Genomic DNA, 20,526 nt, shown 5'->3' on the forward strand with positions numbered 1-20,526 from the left:
CGGCATGGCCGGAAACCAACATTGAATGACCGTGACCTTCGATCCCTCAGACGGCACTGTATAAAAAAACGACATCAATCTCTAAAGGATATCACCACATGGGCTCAGGAACACTTCAGAAAACCACTGTCACTAAATACAGTTTGTTGCTACATCTGTAAGTGCAAGTTAAAGCTCTACTATGCAAAGCGAAAGCCATTTATCAACAACATCCAGAAATGCCGTTGGCTTCTCTGGGCCCGAGATCATCTAAGATGGACTCATGCAAAGTGGAAAAGTGTTCTGTGGTCTGACGAGTCCACATTTTAAATTGTTTTTGGAAATATTTGACATTGTGTCATCCGGACCAAAGGGGAAGCTACCATCCAGACTGTTATCGACGCAAAGTTCAAAAGCCAGCATCTGTGATGGTATGGGGGTGCATTAGTGCCCAAGGCATGGGTAACTTACACATCTGTGAAGGCACCATTAATGCTGAAAGATACATACAGGTTTTGGAACAACATATGCTGCCATCCAAGCGCCGTCTTTTTCATGGACGCCCCTGCTTATTTCAGCAAGACAATGCCAAGCCACATTCAGCACGTGTTACAACAGTGTGGCTTCGTAAATAAAGAATGCGGGTACTTTCCTGGCTCGCCTGCAGTCCAGACCTGTCTCCCATCGAAAATGTGTGGCGCATTATGAAGCGTAAAATACGAGAGAGGAAACCCCGGACTGTTGAACGACTGAAGCTCTACATAAAACAAGAATGGGAAAGAATTCCACTTTCAAATCTTCAACAACTAGTTTCCTCGGTTCCCAATCGTTTATTGAGTGTTGTTTAAAGAAAAGGTGATGTAACACAGTGGTGAACATGCCCTTTTCCAACTACTTTGGCACGTGTTGCAGCCATGAAATTCTAAGTTAATTATTATTTGCAAAAAAAAAAATAAAGTTTATGAGTTTAAACATCAAATATCTTGTCTTTGTAGTGCATTCAATTGAATATGGGTTGAAAAGGATTTGCAAATCATTGTATTCCGTTTATATTTACATCTAACATAATTTCCCAACTCATATGGAAACGGGGTTTGTACTTACAAAGCACAATATTGTGACTACAGAATAAAGTGTGGCGTAATTACTCACTATTTACCGCACACAGACATTCCTGAAACATCTATTCTTAACGACACTGGTGGTGGGTGGGGTTGGTTATGTGACGAAGAATGAACATAGAGCTGCTGTTTTGCAAGCTGGTGTTAGGACTAATCAAACAGGAGTAATCAGATGTGCACATCCTATAATGGAAGGGTTAATTTAAAAGGAGATTTCATTCAAATAACCAACACAACGACCAAGTGGCGTAAAAGACAGCAGCTTATAATAAGAAACATTTCATAATAAATGGCGAGCCTTAAAGGGGGACTGCACTTTTTTGGAATTTTACTTATCGTTCACAATCATTATGAGAGACAAGACGACAAAACATATAAAAATCCGCTCAGTTTATGTGGCTAGCAATGCAGATAATGGGAGCAATCAATTCTACCTCTAAATCACTTTAAAAATGCATTAAAAAATCATCAACAATACTTGATTTATGTTCCGTAACCCGTATAATAACCACGCTGAAGCGGCAGTGTTATTGTAAGAGCAAACACAGAGGAACTCTTTTTCCATCGTAGCAACACATCGCCGTGCTAGGGTATTAGCTGTAAAAGCTAACAACAGCAAGAGATAAGCTAGCTTCTGCAACAACACAAAACGCGTTTGAGTTTATAATGCACAACACTGCGATACAACACCAATCTGTACTGACTGAAAAACATGAACAATCATACAACAGTATCTGTAAAGTTTTAGCCCAAAATTCAGGTTTTATTTGTACACAGCTGAGCTAGACAGATAGCCTATGTACTGTAGTTCTACTACCACGCATGGCGTGCTTTGTGTATCATGATCAATATTAAAATGACTCACTCAATGGACAGTTGTTCGTCTGCTCCAGCTGGCCGGGGACGTTTTCCTTCTGATTTTGGGTAAGCAATTAATTTATGTTGAAATAGCTTGGCTCAAAGTTCCATATTTATAGCGTTAAAATCGCTTTCATCCCCCTCTCCCGGCTTCCATCTGCTCCAACGCCTCACTCTTTCTTTGTGCTTGCTTCTATAAGCAGCAGTATATCCATCCATCCATTTTCTACCGCTTGTTTCTTTTGGGGTCGTGGGGGGTGCTGGAGCCTATCTCAGCTGCATTCGGGCGGAAGGCGGTGTACACCCTGGACAAGTTGCCACCTCATCGCAAGGCCAACACAGATAGACAGACAACATTTATTTAGCTTCAAAAGTTTGTAAATCCTCAAATAGTTGTTTTCGTTGTCTGTTACCAAGTCTGCCATGATTAGAACACCCTCGTTTTTGATTCCGGAAGTAAGAACACACATGTTGCCAGAAGTCAGACGTGCGCTGCTATGGAAACAGAAATCAATGCGCAAAAGAAATTAGTCCCGGAAATGATTAAAATGATCAAAATACAGTAAATATTGAACATATTACATATAGTTATGAACGTGTCTGTTACTACATTATATATAGACTTGCACTGTGTATATAAAACGTTGAGATCCGTGCAAAAGTGGAAGAAGAACGTTGCAACAAGATGGTCAGCATGTCCAAGCTAGGGGCGTGGACAAGGTGGGAGCATGCAGAACCTCGGAAACTTACCTAGGCAGAGCTCTGGAAAGCTGAAACTGCGCACAAAGTTCCTCATTCAATTTGTGTAGGATGTTCTCCCAAGCCCGGTCAACCTGCACACCTGGGGCCGAGCAGACACGCCGGAGTGCAATCTGTGCCAGAGGAGTGGCTCCTTGGAGCACATCCTGGGCTGTTGCCCACAGGTTCTTGCGAAGGGGCGGTATTGCTGGCGCCACGACCAAGTTTTAAAATCTTTGGCAGAGTCCATCTGCACAGCGATACATAACACCAAGTTCCAGATTGCACCAAAGCAGCCAATTGCCGTCCTCAAAGCAGGGCAGAAGGCAAACCACCAGCCCAACTCATCAGGGGGGCTCCTCTCCACCGCTCCTGACTGCCAGCTTCAAGTTGACCTAGGAAGGCAATTCAAGTTCCCGGCCAACATCGCTACCACTTCAATCCGCCCAGACATGGTGTTAACATCGGAGTCAACCAAGCAAGTGGTGCTACTGGAGCTGACTGTTCCCTGGGAGGACCGGATTGGGGAAGCCAATGAGCACAAGAGGGCGAAATACCGAAGCGGGGCCGAACCAATCGGAGTCGATTAAAGAGGTTTTTCAGGTCACTCCCCACAGCGAGTGTTCAAACTCCTTGGCATCAGTGGACTGCAGTCAAGAAAAGCCACTAGGAACATCCTCGAGGCCGCATGAGAAGGCCTCCGGGTGGCTGTGGATCCATAGGGTCTAATCACTCCGGGCTGGGTCGCCCTGGCGAGGGTGTCTGATGATTAAAGACCTGAAACACCCTATTACCCTGGGTTTATCACTGTTGACGTGTCCAAGTATCACTGTAAAGTGTATTTGAGTTCTGAAGTTGTTTTAGAGGGCTTTGAAGGTTACAACGACAACTCCCATTAGCCGCATCTTTCAAACATTTTTTTTAATCATCTTTAAAATCATAAAAAAAGATGTGTTCTTGCCTCTCATAATGATTGTGAACAATAGGCAAAATTCCGAAAAAAGTGCAGTTCCCCTTTAAGTTTGTGATGAAAAGGATATCTGGCTGGACTGTCTTTAAGAGCAGTGAGGAACCCACTTTGATGGGAGCCTGTAGAAACATAGATGCAAAGAAATCACTTCCATCAGTGTGAAAAGCTCTGAGGGTATCAGATGTTGGGTTATAAGCACATTGGAATTATTACCTGCTGCGAATACAAGGCACAGTGCCCAATTATATTGTCATTTCAATTTAATGTCCATCTGCCCAAGGACAGACCAAAAAAAAAAAATGTTGGGCAGCTGTGCGGCTGGACCTACATACACCAGAAGTATCAAAGTTGTTTTTTCTTTAAGTAACAGCTCTGCAAAATACATTGGGATCACAGGCTGCAGGTTTTAGTAATGTTAACCAGATAACATGTAAATGTAAAAGGATGAGCTGGTGCTACACTTGAGGACAACAATTACCGTATTTTCCGGACTATAAGGCGCACTTAAAATCCATTTTTTTCCTCAAAACTCAACAGTACGCCTTTTAACCCGGTGCGCATAATGTACGGAGTAATTCTAGTTTTGCTTACCAACCTCGAAGCTATTTTATTTGGTACATGGTGAAATGATAAGTGTGACCAGTAGATGGCAGTCAAACATAGGAGATATGTGTAGACTGCAATACAATGGCCGTCACACACAAGAGATACGTCTAGACTGCAATATTACTCAAGTAAACAACACCAACATTTTATATGCCCATCCATCCATTTACCACCGCTTATTCCCTTCGGGGTTGCGGGGGCGCTGGAGCCTATCTCAGCTACAATCGGGCGGAAGGCGGGGTACACCCTGGACAAGTCGCCACCTCATCGCAGGGCCAACACAGATAGACAGACAACATTCACACTCACATTCACACACTAGGGCCAATTTAGTGTTGCCAATCAACTTATCCCCAGGTGCATGTCTTTGGAGTTCCATTGAAAATACAGAACATTACACACAGCGCTCAAAAATCTATCAAAATGTTTTAGTACGACTTTGGTAAGCTATGAAGCCGCACCGCTTGATGGATTGTACTATGCTTTAACATACGAGTATTATTAAGGTGTGTGTATAAGGTAAGACATATTAATGCGCCCTGTAATCCGGTGCACCTAATATATGAAAAAAGATCTAAAATAGACCATTCATCGGCCGTGCGCCTTATACTCCTGTGCGCACAATGGTCCGGAAAATACGGTAGCTTTTGTCCTGTACATTCGATCTCAATGAGAAAATCAACAGTAACTGGTTACTATTACATCATATACACCTGGAAGCTCCTGGATAAAAACACATTCATAAGTGTGTTTTACTCACGTAAAATTATGTGTGTGATGACAAAGGCGAAGATGAAGATAGTGAGGAAGGACAGCGAAAGGATAAACATGTAGAAGAAACGGTAGTTCCTCTTTCCCACGCAGTTCCCCACCCAGGGACAGTGGTGGTCAAACCGTTCTGCATGGACAGGGGGAGAGTCAAGTCCTTGGGTTATGTTCACTCACACATATTTTTGGGGATTTTTCCTTTTTTGGAATTGTCTTTTTGTATAAAACCTCATTATGTACTGTTTGTATTGTTATTTTTGTACTTATTCATATTTATATTGAAGTTCTATATTTATGTTTCATTGGGCTATTGTTACTTTAGCTAGCCCATTTGGCCTATTAGCTAACTCGCAGCAAAGTAAGATGCTAAAAACAGGTGGAATTGGGAAGAAAATTTGATTTTGTACTGGGCTAATGGGAATTATTTATCTGCGCAAGAAGATGCAACATGTCTTTGATGAATGGCTTTACTCTTAGGACACTTTTTTTTTAACACACATTTATATTGCACAACAAACATACAAACCAAATAGTGTTTGTTGGCTATGCAGACAATGCCAATAATGATCATATACTGTAAAAAACAGGTTATCATTTATTCTAATCTATAAAATGTGTATTGTGTAATATTGCCAATTCACAACTATGATTTCTTAATTGTTAGTATAGTAATTGGCATGTATCGTAAGTCCAGCCCAATCAAGCAAAAGTTATACAGAGATGAAGGAATTAATGACGATAGGAGTAAAAAAACATTTTTAAATATAGTTTGTGCAGTTATAAAGCAAAAAAAAAAAAGAAGGATATTAAATATAAAGATTCTAAAAATGACAAAATAATTAGGAGTATTTAAGAGTACGAAAGCATGAATAAGAATAGATAGAAAAAATAAAATAAAATCAAAATAATAAAATAGGAATTTATGAATAAATACTTCAGTCAAATACGACCGGAATGTTGTATTGTGCATTAATAAATAAAATGCATTGCTTGATATTGTTGGAATTGGCAAATATCATAAAAAATAAATGAAGTGTCCAGATTTACGTTAATATTGTGGTGTTGTCATCCTCAACTGATGAGTAGTGCCTTTCATTTTGTAGTCGAGATGATGCAAACTACAGCATCTGACCAGTTCCTTGATGTCTTTGACAACAGGTATTTTAGTATCCTCCGGTTCGCTATGTAACTTGACGTAGACTCTGCAACTGGCGTCTCAGGTGCCTTACATTTTCTCCTGCTTCTTTAGGTGGCATGCTTTCTTGGCAATGTCAGCGTTGTCAGGAGATCATTTATGTAGTACAAGTCTGATCTGGGTAATCACAGTGTCCGTGTGTTCTGCAAATGCTTGAAAACAAAAGTCAAGCAGGATCTAACTATGGTGTTTACATGTGTTTTAAAAAGCTGTTTTCAAATTGAATTAATGCAATACAGTGGTACTTCAGCTTACATGAATTTAAACTTACAAGTATTTTGAAATAGGAACTGTCTATCGGCCTTTTATTAGTTTTTAAGTTGCAAGCATCCATTAGAATTATTAGTTGTTAGCTGAGTATGTTGCATGCCCACGCCATGAAGAAAAAGAGTAATTACAAGCCTCCACACCGTTAGCTGGCAAAGCCAATGCTAAAACAAACCCATTATGAACTGCCCCCAAAACATCTGGTTTTAAAACCGGAAAACACCAAACGACAATTGTGTGAGGAAATGCTCTATATCTGGACCAATTTTAATTTTAGATGAAGACCTCTGGTCTAAAAGTTTGTTTTTCTTTCTAAAAGGCATGTTGGATTTTAGAATTATTATTACACAGATGAAATTGATTTGAATTAATCTCAATCAGCGACCTTGATTTAAGATACATGTGTTTTGAGTTCCAAGATCAGTCATAGAACCAATGAAGTTCCTAAATTGAGGTAGCACTGTAATTAGTTTTTTCAGTGACTGGAGTAGAGTATAAAACTGTTTTTTTTTTAAATATCCCTGTACATGACGACCTTATGTATTGCTTAATGTTGGGACACCAGATGCTTGTTTAAATATAACAACCCAGTTACTTGAGAGCATGTAAACAAACAGCGGGAATCCACATCTGTGCAAAATGTGGGGCAAAGTGAATTGTCCCTCTGCCTTGGCAAAATAGACACCCAATGTGAAAAATAGCTAGTTATGTAAACTAATTCCAAGAAAAAAAAATAGGCCAAAATTACTGGAAAAGCAACTGTGACTAAACTATGGCCAAGAAATTTGATGTTTTAAAGTCACAAAGTTCATGTTGGTATCCATAGTTACCATTGAAAATGATTGGGAACATTTGCAAACAGAGCAGATCATCTCAGTCTGTGTTAAAACTTGAAAGGGCAATTTAAGGTCTCTTAGGAAGAAAATAATTCAACACATATTTTTGAACACTGGGGAAACAACGTACATTGCAACCGGTCTTGCTGACTAACAGACAGTGTCATGTATGCAAATACATTACTCAACAATGTATGAAAGGTCAAATTAATGAATGCCAATTTACCGTACTTCAAAGCAGCTCAAGTTTCTAAGGACTTTATAGCTAGTATTTTTTCACACTTCATCTCTAAATGTGATAGATATACCTGTAGCTATCCACAGTGCTAGATTTGTAACTTAATATTTAGAGTTGCTGTTGTTGTTTGATGTAAGGGGACCTGCTCTCGTCTTTTAGTCATCAATATCTAGTTGAAATGTTTGAAAGCATGAAGGTGAATGATGAATCACACACAACTTTGAATACTACATTTGTCTTATCAATTGGTCATTAATTAACCCAAACTGAGGGGTGGATATAGGTTTAGATAATATGGTTAGTTAGTTATACATAAAGCGCCTTTTTCTAATCTCCTGGTGGTTCTTTTTAATACAATATTATTTGTGTTTATTTTATGGCTTTGTTGTGCTATATAAAAACGTAAGCCTGATTTGATGATCTCCATCTAAACTGTAATCTTGGTTGGAAATCATCAAACTGTAATCTAGTCATAAGCCATTTAAAAATGTTTAATAATTTAAAAAAATCACACTGACATCTGGCTAAAATTGTAAAATATGCACACATGGTCTGGGTCTCCTGTCTCCTGTGTCTACCGTACAAGCAAAAAATATATATTGTGTGTAAAATAAAAATGATAGCTGTCACTTCTCTGTGGATCACCCTCTTTGTCGTTTATATTCAGCAGGGGGCCTGATCCATTGTGACTGCTTACTTATTTAAGAGCTGGTTATCCCACTGACATTTACAGAACGAGGCTGTTGCTGTGATACCTGCAGTGCAGTTCCATAAAAGCTCCATGTAACATTTCAACATTTAAAAACCAATAGCTAAATGTGATTTCGGATAGATCTTTGCTCATTTTGGGTTAAATCAATCCTGATTTTAAAAATAAGTCTGCCACAATCAGTCTTACATAACTGAGTAAGATCTTGCAGTGCAAAGCGTGGAAATGACTATAATCAGATATGCTAACTACGACAGATTTTATTCACCCATTCTCACAAATTATTGTTTTGTGACTGAAGTCAAAATGAAAGCAGAGCCTAAAGATGCATGTGATCCAAATGTTTTTGTGATTATGGCTTTATGTCAACAGCCTAAATGTTGAAAATGACGAGAATAAAACACAGTAAAATGCATAAATCTGATTAACTCACCCACACAATTGTCACAGAGGCTGCAGTGGGAGGCACGTGGTGGTCTGAAAATTTTGCAAGTGAAGCAGTACTTAAGCTTGACTGTTTGGCCATTGATGACCACCTCCTTGGTCCTAGGTGGCGGCCGGTAGCCCGTACTGCCATTGGCCACATCTTAGAGACAGAGACAAAGAGGAAATATTGTAAGAGAGAGACTTTGGCCTGTTTGCAAAAGTAATACACAAGCAAAATTTGATTATTAGTTGGAAATGTTAATATTATCTTAAATACTTCTATACTTGCATTAATTGATTGATTGATTGAAACTTTTATTAGTAGATTGTACAGTATAGTACACATTCCGTACAATTGACCACTAAATGGTCACACCCGAATACGTTTTTCAACTTGTTTAAGTCGGGGTACACGTAAATCAATTCATGGTAAACACATGGTCTTTTTTTTTTTTTTACCTCAGGGCCAAACTTTTCCACTATCGAGGGTCCTGGGGCCCACACAAATATTACCGGGTAACTGTAATCTTACTCTTGATTTTAATCGTACTCAATAATTATATCTAACCCACTTACAGTTTACAACCCTGTCAAATAATATGAATCAATGTGTTAATCACAATTATTATTTATTTCACACATAAACCTTCGGCTTAGGTCAGGCTGATAAGAAAATAAGTACTAACTAACCAAATATACAGCATATGAAGGGACTCAAATAACTGACTTAAAAAAAAAATTAGTTTTTACATACAATTATGCTGTACTAAAATAGACTAAATCAATAAAAAAATATGTTTCTTAACTAAACTATCAATACAATTAAATTTCAAATGAAAATATAGCTTCACCCTTTAGTCATATTTGTGCACTTAATAAACTTCTCTATTAGTTCATCTCTAGACTTCTTCTATTTGTTTGAGATTGTCAATATTACCACAAGTAATGAAAAGTGTATTACAACTGAGTACCGCTTTGGCTCATACAAACCCCAGCTGAGAAACAAAACATAATAATATATTTTTGGTGGCTTTCTGGGGGGCGCTATGGTTAAGAAACACTAAAATAGATGACATGTATTGGCTTTGATACTAGCACTTGGCTTATAAGTTTTACGCTAGGCCAAATTTGGACAGGCTCTCGATTTTCCTTCCATACATACCACCAATCATTAAAAACAACTTGCTGCTATTATCATGTGTGCTATTCAAGTAAATCAGTGTCATGTAACACTACTTTTAACACTCTTTTAGAGCTAGCATGCCGCAATGGAGAACCAATCAGCAACAGAACTTTGTCACAATGCAGAAAGACTTCGGCACATGCAACAGCAAGAAACGTGGCAGTAGACATCTCAGGGCATTCAATCGAGTGCAACTGGACTGTTTGGTTTGTCTTAGTAGACGTTTTGCCTCTCATCCAAGTAGGCTTCATCAGTTCATGCTCATGGACCTAGATTGGTCAGATCTAGTCCAGACTAAAGTCTTTGAACAAAAACTGATGAAACCTACTCGGATGAGAGGCGAAAAGTCTTCTAAGACAAAACCAAACAGTCCAGTTGCGATCGATTGAGTGCCCTGAGATGACAATGATCTGGATGAATGAGAACATTCACAGACATGGCAGTAGACGCGAAGTTAAATCATGAAATGCAACCTTACCCGAGAAAAAACTATGCATATTTATCTGGGAGAGGTTTGATACCAATTTCCTTGACCCAACCATACACAAAGAAATTGTAGACCTCCTTGCTTTTCGAAGTGTCCATCTGTTTTGTCATGTAGAATGAAGTCTGGAGCACAATAGTTCGATATGTCTGGAAACGCGAATGACGAATAATCAATGATATCACTCAACAAACCTTTTTTGATTAAGAATAGAGATAGAGTCTATTGCATAGCTAGATTTTTTTTGCTCGTATCTGCTTTTTGCAGGAATATTTTAGCCTCTTTTGTACACCACTGGTTTTCACTTCGGGAAGAAGTCACGTGACGGAATACTGGCAATTTGGTGACAGTGGTGTGTGAAGAATATTGTCATAATTATAATAAAGATACATAGAAGTAAAACATGTAGAAGGTAGAATATTTAACTTTCCATACAATACGAACAGATTTTAGTCAAATTGCACAATAATGACACAGTAACCTTCAGCTTTTGAATGGTTTTAGTAGGGTGAGACAGCAATGATGACAGGCTAAATGGTAAGGATGAGAGTGATAATTATTTTGGAGCCATAAAAAGGTTAAGACAATATGAAATTACTGCTTGCTTTACTTTGAAAACACACACCTGGAAAAACTGTATGTAGGAAGGACTGTGGGTTGACCATTTTATGTTGCTGGGGGGATGTCTTGGATGCATGAAGTGGGTGTTAAACATTTCCACAGAAGAGCGTTAGGGTTTTTTGACCGAATGGTTACATTGCAAACTTCTGTCTCATCCATTCTCCCAACTTTATGTTAAGAGACCCGAGTTCACAGTAAAATGTGTACAAGTATATTTAAAGCACAACTTTAGAGAAAAATGACCATACATTTTGAAAAACTCTAAGTAATTGTAACTGATTTAAGGGGAAACCCTTCAGTCTTTGCTTTATTAAGCATAATGTGTTTAATAAATAGTGCCAAGTTGTAACCTTAGAGATGGGTCCCGTTCACACTTGAACCGATACTGTACCAACGATACCGGTACTCAATGGTACCAATTTTTGTTAGTTCTGTGTGTGTTGAATATTAAATGTTTTGGATAAGAAAATCAAATGTTTTATTGCAACACTTAAATATTAGTTGATTATGATAACTGTTGTCCAGTTGTTATAGGTGTTTTTATTATGGCATCATTGAGTCTCATTTACAATTGGAAGTCCAAGTTGTTAGATGGCAATAGTGTATAGTTTATAGTGTGTTGGCGAGTCAGTCCTTTGCTTTGTAGTCTTTTGTTGCGCCATCAAAAGTATTATTACTGTAAGGATTGTACTTATTACGCACACGCTGTTTGTTTGTAACGTGCATCTTAGTTTTAACTTTCATTAACAAATTTGGAGGTGTTTAAATCGCAATGTAAAATTGCTATTGTTAATTAGTAGCATTTCAATCTCAAAGCCAATCTACAGTATATTAGCATCAAGCTGGCACATTTTTGTAAAAGTGAAGTCTTACTTTACATTTGTTTGAGTGTCAATTGCTTGGTTGGCATTGAAAAATGCAACATTACCTAGAGGTAATTTGGCTGAGTCCGCTCTCAGTGATGCTGGAGTGACCGGCAAGTGCCTAAGAGCCAACTAGGCGTGACCTCATACTGTACGATGGCAATGTTAGATTTACGTGAATCGGTGCCGGCGGAATTTGGTTAGTGCCAAAAAAGTACCGCAATCGGTACCCATCCCTAGGGGTAACATAATTACCTTAACCATATTATTTTCTGTATGCATTTATAGTAGCGCAGTCACCTGACACAGAAAGATAGCTTTTCCATTTCTTCCCTATTTACAGATATGAACACGGGGAATTATCGCATGAGCGAGCATTGATTACATGCATGGTGGATAGATTAACCTTCAAAGAATCTCAACAAAATACCCATCCATTCATTTTCTATATTGCTTATCCTGTTCAAGGTTGCAGGAAGCTGTAGCTCATCCCGACTGACATCACACAAAAGACGGACTACAGTCTGGTCTGGATGCCAGTGAATCACAGGGCAAATAAAGAGAGGCAACCACAATTTACGCGTACATTTACACAGTCAATAGGTTGCATGTTTTTGTCATCCTAGCAAAAAATAAATGTTTTACTACATTGACACACAGAAAACATTATAGTGTTTAAAATGGGTAATTGTACCTTTTCTATCAAAAGAAAATCAAACGTACAAACGTTTGACTTAAGAAATCATTCTCAGTCAGACTCAGGAATTTCTTGACTGTAAACACTTGTATTTGAATGCCGTGGTTATAGCTTCAGTTCACCTCAACCTGGCACTTAACATTCACAACAATTGCTTACAGAGGCATGCAGTACAATTAACAGTCAACATTAAACTGCTGTAACCCAAATGAACTCCTAAATTACCAGTAAGTGGCCCACATCTCGGTAAAATAGAAGGCCAAGTAGACTGACTGGGGAGTGATGACATGAAACACAACTGAAATGAGGGCTCAATGTCAGCCAAACTATACTTGGTGTTGCCTGCTGGCGTACAGAGGAAAAGGGATTGTTCCCCTGCTGGGCATGTAAAGGTGAGAAACCTAGAGTTTACCTTCTGAGATGAAAAGATGCACTCGATTAGAAAGATGATACAATAATAGCACAACATTCAACCTTCAGACGCAGGACTAGATGAACCCCCTCAGGCTATGTCCACACGAATACGCATATTTTAAAATTGCATATTTGTTGATGCGTTTTGGCCTCTCGTCCGCACGCAGATATAGGTTTTTGCCTTTAACAACGGATCTCTGGCGAGAGTGGAGATTTTTTTAAACGTGGATGGGTAAAACTGAGCTTTTTGGCCTGTGTCATAAGAAATGTGTGACATTAACTCGTTTTTAAACCTTATTCAACGACAGATCATTAAATTGACTCCCAGCTGTTGCTTTTATTTTAAGCAGCACACACACTTCTGTTTCAAAAACATGTAAGTGTGTGCCAATTTTAAAGATAATATACACGTCATTGCACTGTATATTTAACGCCTGACTCATAGAGAGGCCTTATTATAATGTGCGACAAAGTCAGCTCTGGCTACTTTTTCAGGTTGCTGATTGGTCAAAATGCACATGACTGCTTATAAATGTGATTTGTGTGGACAGGCATTTTCAAACTACACTCTTTTACATATAGATTTTTAACAAATTGGAGTGAGGGAAACAGTGAAAGAAAGTCCTGAATCAAAACAGTTATCCAAATGCTTATCCCATTTCTAACAGTTCCTGAAAGTTTAATCGAGGATTTTGAGCTATTTATATCTCTGTTTTGAATTAGATTTTCCTCAAAAGTTATATTTCTCCTCTCTTGTTGAGAAGAATTGTTGTACATTCTTGGGTAGCAGGTTATAGTTTGCTTTGTACATAATTTTAGTTGTTAGCAAATGCACCAAATCATTGAATTTCAGTGTTTTTGATTCAATAATAATTGGGTTTGTATGTTCTCTATATCCAACATTATGTATTACGCTAATTGATGTTTTTTGTAACACTGTTAGTGAATGAAGCTCACATTTGTAGGTGTTTCCCCATATTTCTGCACAATAACTCAGTTATGGTAACACTAGTGAGCAGTGGAGAATATGAAGTGATTTTTGGTCCAGAACATATTTTGCTTTATTCATTATTGACATGTTTCTTGCTACTTTATGTTGGATATTTTTTACATGAGGTTTCCAGGTCATTTTATCATGTACATTACACCCAAAAATGTGTTTTCTTTTACCCTTTCAATGTCTGCTTGTATTTATGTTTGACCTTCCCTTCTACTGTTACCAAATAGCATTATTTTAGTTTTACTGAGATTCAAAGATAGTCTGTTTTTGTCAAACCATCTTTTTAATTTGTTAATTTCTTCTGTTATTTGTATTAGCTTCTGTGTGTTCTCTCATCAACAAAACGCCGTTGTATCATCTGCAAATAATACCAACTTTAAGTCCTTTCTAACTTTACAAGTGTCGTTTATATACAAATTTAACAATTTTGGTCCAAGTTTTGATCCCTGAGGTACACCACAAGATATTTCCAGCTCTCTAGATGTGTGTTCGCCTATCTTCACGTATTGCTTCCTGTTGGTTAAGTAGCTTCTTACCCAGTTCAAGACCAACCATCTGATTCCATACCTTTCTAATTAGTTTATTAAGATACTGTGATTGTGTCAAATGATTTTGTTGAATCCATAAACACAACAAGTTATATCACTAAATGGTAGACCCCAACTTAACTGATTGATAAAAAATACACTTTTTAGTAAGATTTTCAAAATAAATTAAAGTAAGCAAGATTGTAACTTTAATTTTAGTGTTTAAGTAAAACATAACATTATGCACAGGCCCTGTGCTTCTCTTCTTCCTGTCATGTAAGTTAGCTGATGTTAACCATCTTAGCATGCTACATCTTCCTCAGTGACAAGTTAGTATTTGTGTCACTAATGCCAGACGCAAAGGGGTAGTTAGCTCATGTCAACATAGAATTAACATAACCTTAAATCTAGCATATAGCGATGGGTGGTGGTCCCATGGATGCAACACCATGTTTGATGTGTTGCCTCCTCTTGCTGCAACAGTCCGCAAGCACATTTTGCATGTTGGGAGATTTTCCTCCAAGTCGTGGCTGACTGTATTTTTATGGAAACTGAAGTATTCCGAAACAGCTGATTTTGTCATTTTAGATGGAGGGAAATGTTTTGTGGACTTGCTTCCTACATCCATCACACAGCATGCAGAGCTGTGTACTGGGGTAAGTGTTGTGATATTTTCTCCTGAAGGATTTTTAACTTCCACTTTCTGTCATGATACCGCAGGGTTAGTATGAAAGAACATTTTTGTGATTTTTTTAAACTGTCCACTTTTTCATACCTTGGTATTCCTTAATACAGGCAACCGGCCCTTGTCTCAAGGTAACGTAGTAGAAATTATCCGGATCAGGCCCAAATTCTAATCAGTTGCTCCCTATTTCCTTAAAGTTTAATAAAAATGATCCCATAACTTCTTAAGTTATTTTGCTAACTAACTAACTAATTGACTGACAAATCAACGGCAACGATTACATAACCTTCTGGTGCAGGTAAATATGCACTATTGGGTTAAAACGATGTCAATAAACTGCCTTATATGTAAAAAAAAAAAAAAAAAAATACAATAAAATCAAGCATTTGTGCATGCTGTTGCTTGTTTCCATTTCGGTTTCAGTTAAGTCAACACCACTTTTCAAAGACCTTGACCAAAACAAACAGATCAGGTCAAGTCCATTAAAGGAGAACTGCTCTTTTTGGGAATTTGGGAATTGTACACAATCCTTATGAGATACAAGAAGACAAAAGTTATTTATTTTTATTTTTTATTTTTTTGCTGGTTTGTAATAATCGGCTCGTTTTAGGTGGCCAGCAATGCAGCTAATGGGAGCAACCCATTCTGCCTCTAAATCATTTTAAAAATGCATCCAAAAACCGTCAACAATACTTAATTTACGTTCCATAACCTGTATAATAAACAACCTGTTGCAACATTGTTATTGTCAGAGCGAACATGGATTAACTCTTTTTTCAGCGTAGTAACACATCGAACATGCTATGGCATGAGCTGTGAGCTAGATTACGGCAAGAAGTAAGCTAGCTTGTACGTCAGCACCCAAATCATTTTTTAGTTTGTAATGCACAACACAATGCGATAGGACACCAATCTGTACTGACTGAAAAACATGAACAATCATATTACAGTATCTGTAAAGTATTATTTCATGTTTTGTTTTAACACATCTAGCTCAACAGCATATGTACTGTCGTTTGTAATAACAAGGATGACATGCTGCTTGTATCATGATCGATATTATAGTGATTCACTCGACGGACAGTTGTCCGTTTGGGCCAGCTGGCCAGGAACTTATTTTTCCAGTTTATTTTGGGTAAGCGCGACATTTATGTCATCAGAGTTTGGCTCCAAGGTCCACATTTACACCGTGATCAAGTCACACCGACCTCACTCTCTCAGCTTCCATCTGCTCCGTTTCACCCTTCTTTGGTGCTCTCTTCTAGAAGCAGTAGTTCAGCCTTTGTATACTCAGCTTAAAAAAGATACGTTTGTGAATCCTCATTGGTCTAAAATAGCCGTCTTCGTCTTCTATTGCCAAGTCTGACGTGATTAGAAAACACAAACGTTTGTTTCCGGAAGTAGGAATACACTATTGTTGCCGGAAGTTGGAAGTGCGCTGCTATGGAAACTGAAATAAATGCACTGGGGAAATCAGTTCGGGCAGTGCTTATAATAACCAAAATACGGTAAATATTGTATATATTACATATTGTTATAAACATGTCTGTTACTGCAGTATACAGGTAAAAGCCAGTAAATTAGAATATTTTGAAAAACTTGATTTATTTCAGTAATTGCATTCAAAAGGTGTAACTTGTACATTATATTTATTCATTGCACACAGACTGATGCATTCAAATGTTTATTTCATTTAATTTTGATGATTTGAAGTGGCAACAAATGAAAATCCAAAATTCCGTGTGTCACAAAATTAGAATATTACTTAAGGCTAATACAAAAAAGGGATTTTTAGAAATGTTGGCCAACTGAAAAGTATGAAAATGAAAAATATGAGCATGTACAATACTCAATACTTGGTTGGAGCTCCTTTTGCCTCAATTACTGCGTTAATGCGGCGTGGCATGGAGTCGATGAGTTTCTGGCACTGCTCAGGTGTTATGAGAGCCCAGGTTGCTCTGATAGTGGCCTTCAACTCTTCTGCGTCTTTGGGTCTGGCATTCTGCATCTTCCTTTTCACAATACCCCACAGATTTTCTATGGGGCTAAGGTCAGGGGAGTTGGCGGGCCAATTTAGAACAGAAATACCATGGTCCGTAAACCAGGCACGGGTAGATTTTGCGCTGTGTGCAGGCGCCAAGTCCTGTTGGAACTTGAAATCTCCATCTCCATAGAGCAGGTCAGCAGCAGGAAGCATGAAGTGCTCTAAAACTTGCTGGTAGACGGCTGCGTTGACCCTGGATCTCAGGAAACAGAGTGGACCGACACCAGCAGATGACATGGCACCCCAAACCATCACTGATGGTGGAAACTTTACACTAGACTTCAGGCAACGTGGATCCTGTGCCTCTCCTGTCTTCCTCCAGACTCTGGGACCTCGATTTCCAAAGGAAATGCAAAATTTGCTTTCGTCAGAAAACATGACTTTGGACCACTCAGCAGCAGTCCAGCTCTTTTTTTCCTTAGCCCAGGTGAGATGCTTTGCGCGCTGTTTCTTGGTCAACAGTGGCTTGACACGAGGTATGCGGCAGTTGAAACCCATGTCTTTCAAGCGTCTCTTGGTGGTGGATCTTGAAGCACTGACTCCAGCAGCTGTCCACTCCTTCTGAATCTCCCCCACATTTTTGAATGTTTTTTTTTTCACAATCTTGACCAGGGCGCGGTGATCCCTATCGCTTGTACACTTTTTCTGACCACAGTTTTTCCTTCCCTTTGCCTCTCCATTAATGTGTTTGGACACAGAGCTCTGAGAACAGCCAGCCTCTTCAGCAATAACCTTTTGTGTCTTTCCCTCCTTGTGCAATGTGTCGATGGTTGCCTTTTGGACAGCTGTCAAATCTGAAGTCTTCCCCATGTTTGTGTAGGCTTCAGAACTGGACTGAGAGACCATTTAAAGCCCTTTGCAGGTGTTTTGAGTTAATCAGCTGATTAGTTTGTGGCACCAGGTGTCTTCAAAATTTAACCTTTACACAATATTCTAATTTTGTGACACACGGAATTTTGGATTTTCATTTGTTGCCACTTCAAATCATCAAAATTAAATGAAATAAACATTTGAATGCATCAGTCTGTGTGCAATGAATAAATATAATGTACAAGTTACACCTTTTGAATGCAATTACTGAAATAAATCAAGTTTTTCAAAATATTCTAATTTACTGGCTTTTACCTGTATATAAACTTGCAGTGTGTATTTAAAATGTTGGAGGGGTTTTGAAGTTTTTTAGAGGGCTTTGAAGGCTACAACGGTGACTCACATTTTTTTTAATCATCTTTAGAATCCTAAAAAAAACAAAAAACATATGTTCTTGTCTATCGTAATGATTGTGAACGATAGGCAAAATTCTAAAAAAAAGTGCAGTTCCCCTTTAAGACAGGGCTATTCAACTAGCACCCGGGAATGAAACCAGAAAGGCCCACAACTTTTTTATTCAAAACCCAAAAACATCAGAGCGCTGTCATTGAGATTATCTTTGACTACAGTTTTTCTGCAATAGGTATTTAAAAACGGCAAAGCACTCCTGTTGTATAAAGGATCTCGGACCAGTGTACACATATTGTTTGTATTTAATTTCACTAGTCATTTGGTAAAGTAAAAGTCTTAAAGTATGGCAGATTCTTACATTGACATTTTACCTCCTATGATACTTTTTTTTCGACGTGTAAATCTGACAAAAAAATGTACTATGTCCATTGCAGAGGACACCTGTTTGACAACTGTCAAAATAAGAATTACAGTAAAGGAAAGAGTCTAACTTCCTTGGTCCTTAGCTTTCTGGAAATGTGGCCCCCAGAACACTTTAGTTGAATAGCCCTGCATTAGGTGTAAAGCTTATGTGTTTTATAATGTATGACATAGAAAGAGAACTGTTCATGGACTGAACAAGAGCAAGAACATAGTTCTGAGTACAGCCATTGTACTTATTGTATGTTTGTTTTCATCCTTTCTAATCTATTGTGGTTGTCAAAAATGGCTCAACAGTCACAACCTTTGTCTAGTTTCAAATACTTTAATTCCAATTCCTGAGGCAGAAACTGTTTTTGTTTCTATCTTTTTTGTGGCATATCAGCAAGCAAAGCTTAGAACCAGAGAACTGTGTGTGGCCTTGTTACTTTTAAAAAAATATTTAAAGCACACAATATAAAAGTGAACTAACATTGAAAGAGCTTCATGTATTTGAGGGTGTGAGCAAAGCCATGACTTGTTCAGACATGCGTTTTTCTAAGAAGGTAGCTGATGCAGAAAACAAAGCATATGATTCTACCAACTATAAAAAAGATGTTGAACAGCTGTGTTTAAGCTAAGTTCCATTGAAAAGTATCTATTGTTGCATTACTTGTACCCACTCAAACTGAAAACCATTACTGGCTTGATTACTGTATGTCTTGTATTCCGAGGTTCTGCAAATGGATGGTTATGGAAGATGTGCTGCCAAAGACGTTATTTGAAAACTTCCTTGTTCCATTGTCTTGTACAGAAAAGTATGTTTAAAACGGTCACAATGACCCCAAATATGAGGACCCAGGATGTTACAAACTCAAGTATTTTGGTGCATACAGTGCATCCGGAAAGTATTTGCAGCGCTTCACTTATTCCACATTTTGTTATGTTACAGCCTTATTCCAAAATGGAATACATTAATTTTTGTCCTCAAAATTCTACACAATACCCCATAATGACAATGTGAAAAGTATTTTAAAACTATTTTGCAAATTTATTAAAAATAAAACATCACATGTACATAAGTATAGAGCTGAAACGATTACACGAGTAACTCGAGTAATTTGATTATAAAATATATTCGAGGAATTTTCGCTGCCTCAAAGCGTTGTTTTTTTTTTACTTAATTTTGCCTCGTTAAGGCCATGTCCACACGAACACAGATACTTAATAAAACATACTTATTTCTGCATTTAGACCTCTTGTCCACACGCAGACGCATACTTTTGTCTTTAAAAACGCAGACTTTTACAAACACTAGCCAAAGTGTAGAGATCCAAAACTCTCCGCTGAGCATATGCGTGTACACGGCACAAACGGAGACTTGTGATGACGTCACAGTTGTACGCTGTCATTTCCAAGCTCAACAACATTGCAGCTATTTTCACTCAATATTAATAAAAAGACATATCAAAATGGGTTTTGCGACACTCCCACCGTCGCAAACCGTCAGCTGTTTTGGATATGATCGTTGTCGAACCTCCACCTGATGGTACAAATTTGACAAGCAAGACTTTTTGCTGTGTGTCGTAAGAAAGGTGCAACATTATTTTATGTTTTTAGTAGAGATGTCCGATAATATCGGCCTGCCGATATTATTGGCCGATAAATACGTTAAAA

General features: G+C 38.1%; 1 protein-coding gene across 6 annotated transcripts in view; it reads right to left on the reverse strand.

The window, feature by feature from the left end:
• The window catches only part of zdhhc14 (zDHHC palmitoyltransferase 14), a 113,613-nt gene that overhangs the window by 15,236 nt on the left and 77,851 nt on the right, over positions 1-20,526 (reverse strand). For all 6 annotated transcript variants that reach the window (XM_061968659.1, XM_061968662.1, XM_061968657.1 and 3 more), the window contains exons 4-6: positions 8,719-8,871; positions 5,033-5,170; positions 3,737-3,785 (exon numbers count right to left, since the gene is read on the reverse strand). In XM_061968659.1, the coding sequence (XP_061824643.1) occupies positions 3,737-3,785; positions 5,033-5,170; positions 8,719-8,871 (340 nt within the window). The remainder of the gene's footprint in view (positions 1-3,736; positions 3,786-5,032; positions 5,171-8,718; positions 8,872-20,526) is intronic.

Source organism: Nerophis lumbriciformis, linkage group LG08 (genome assembly GCF_033978685.3).
Source record: "Nerophis lumbriciformis linkage group LG08, RoL_Nlum_v2.1, whole genome shotgun sequence".
In the NCBI taxonomy this organism is placed as follows: Eukaryota; Metazoa; Chordata; class Actinopteri; order Syngnathiformes; family Syngnathidae; genus Nerophis; species Nerophis lumbriciformis.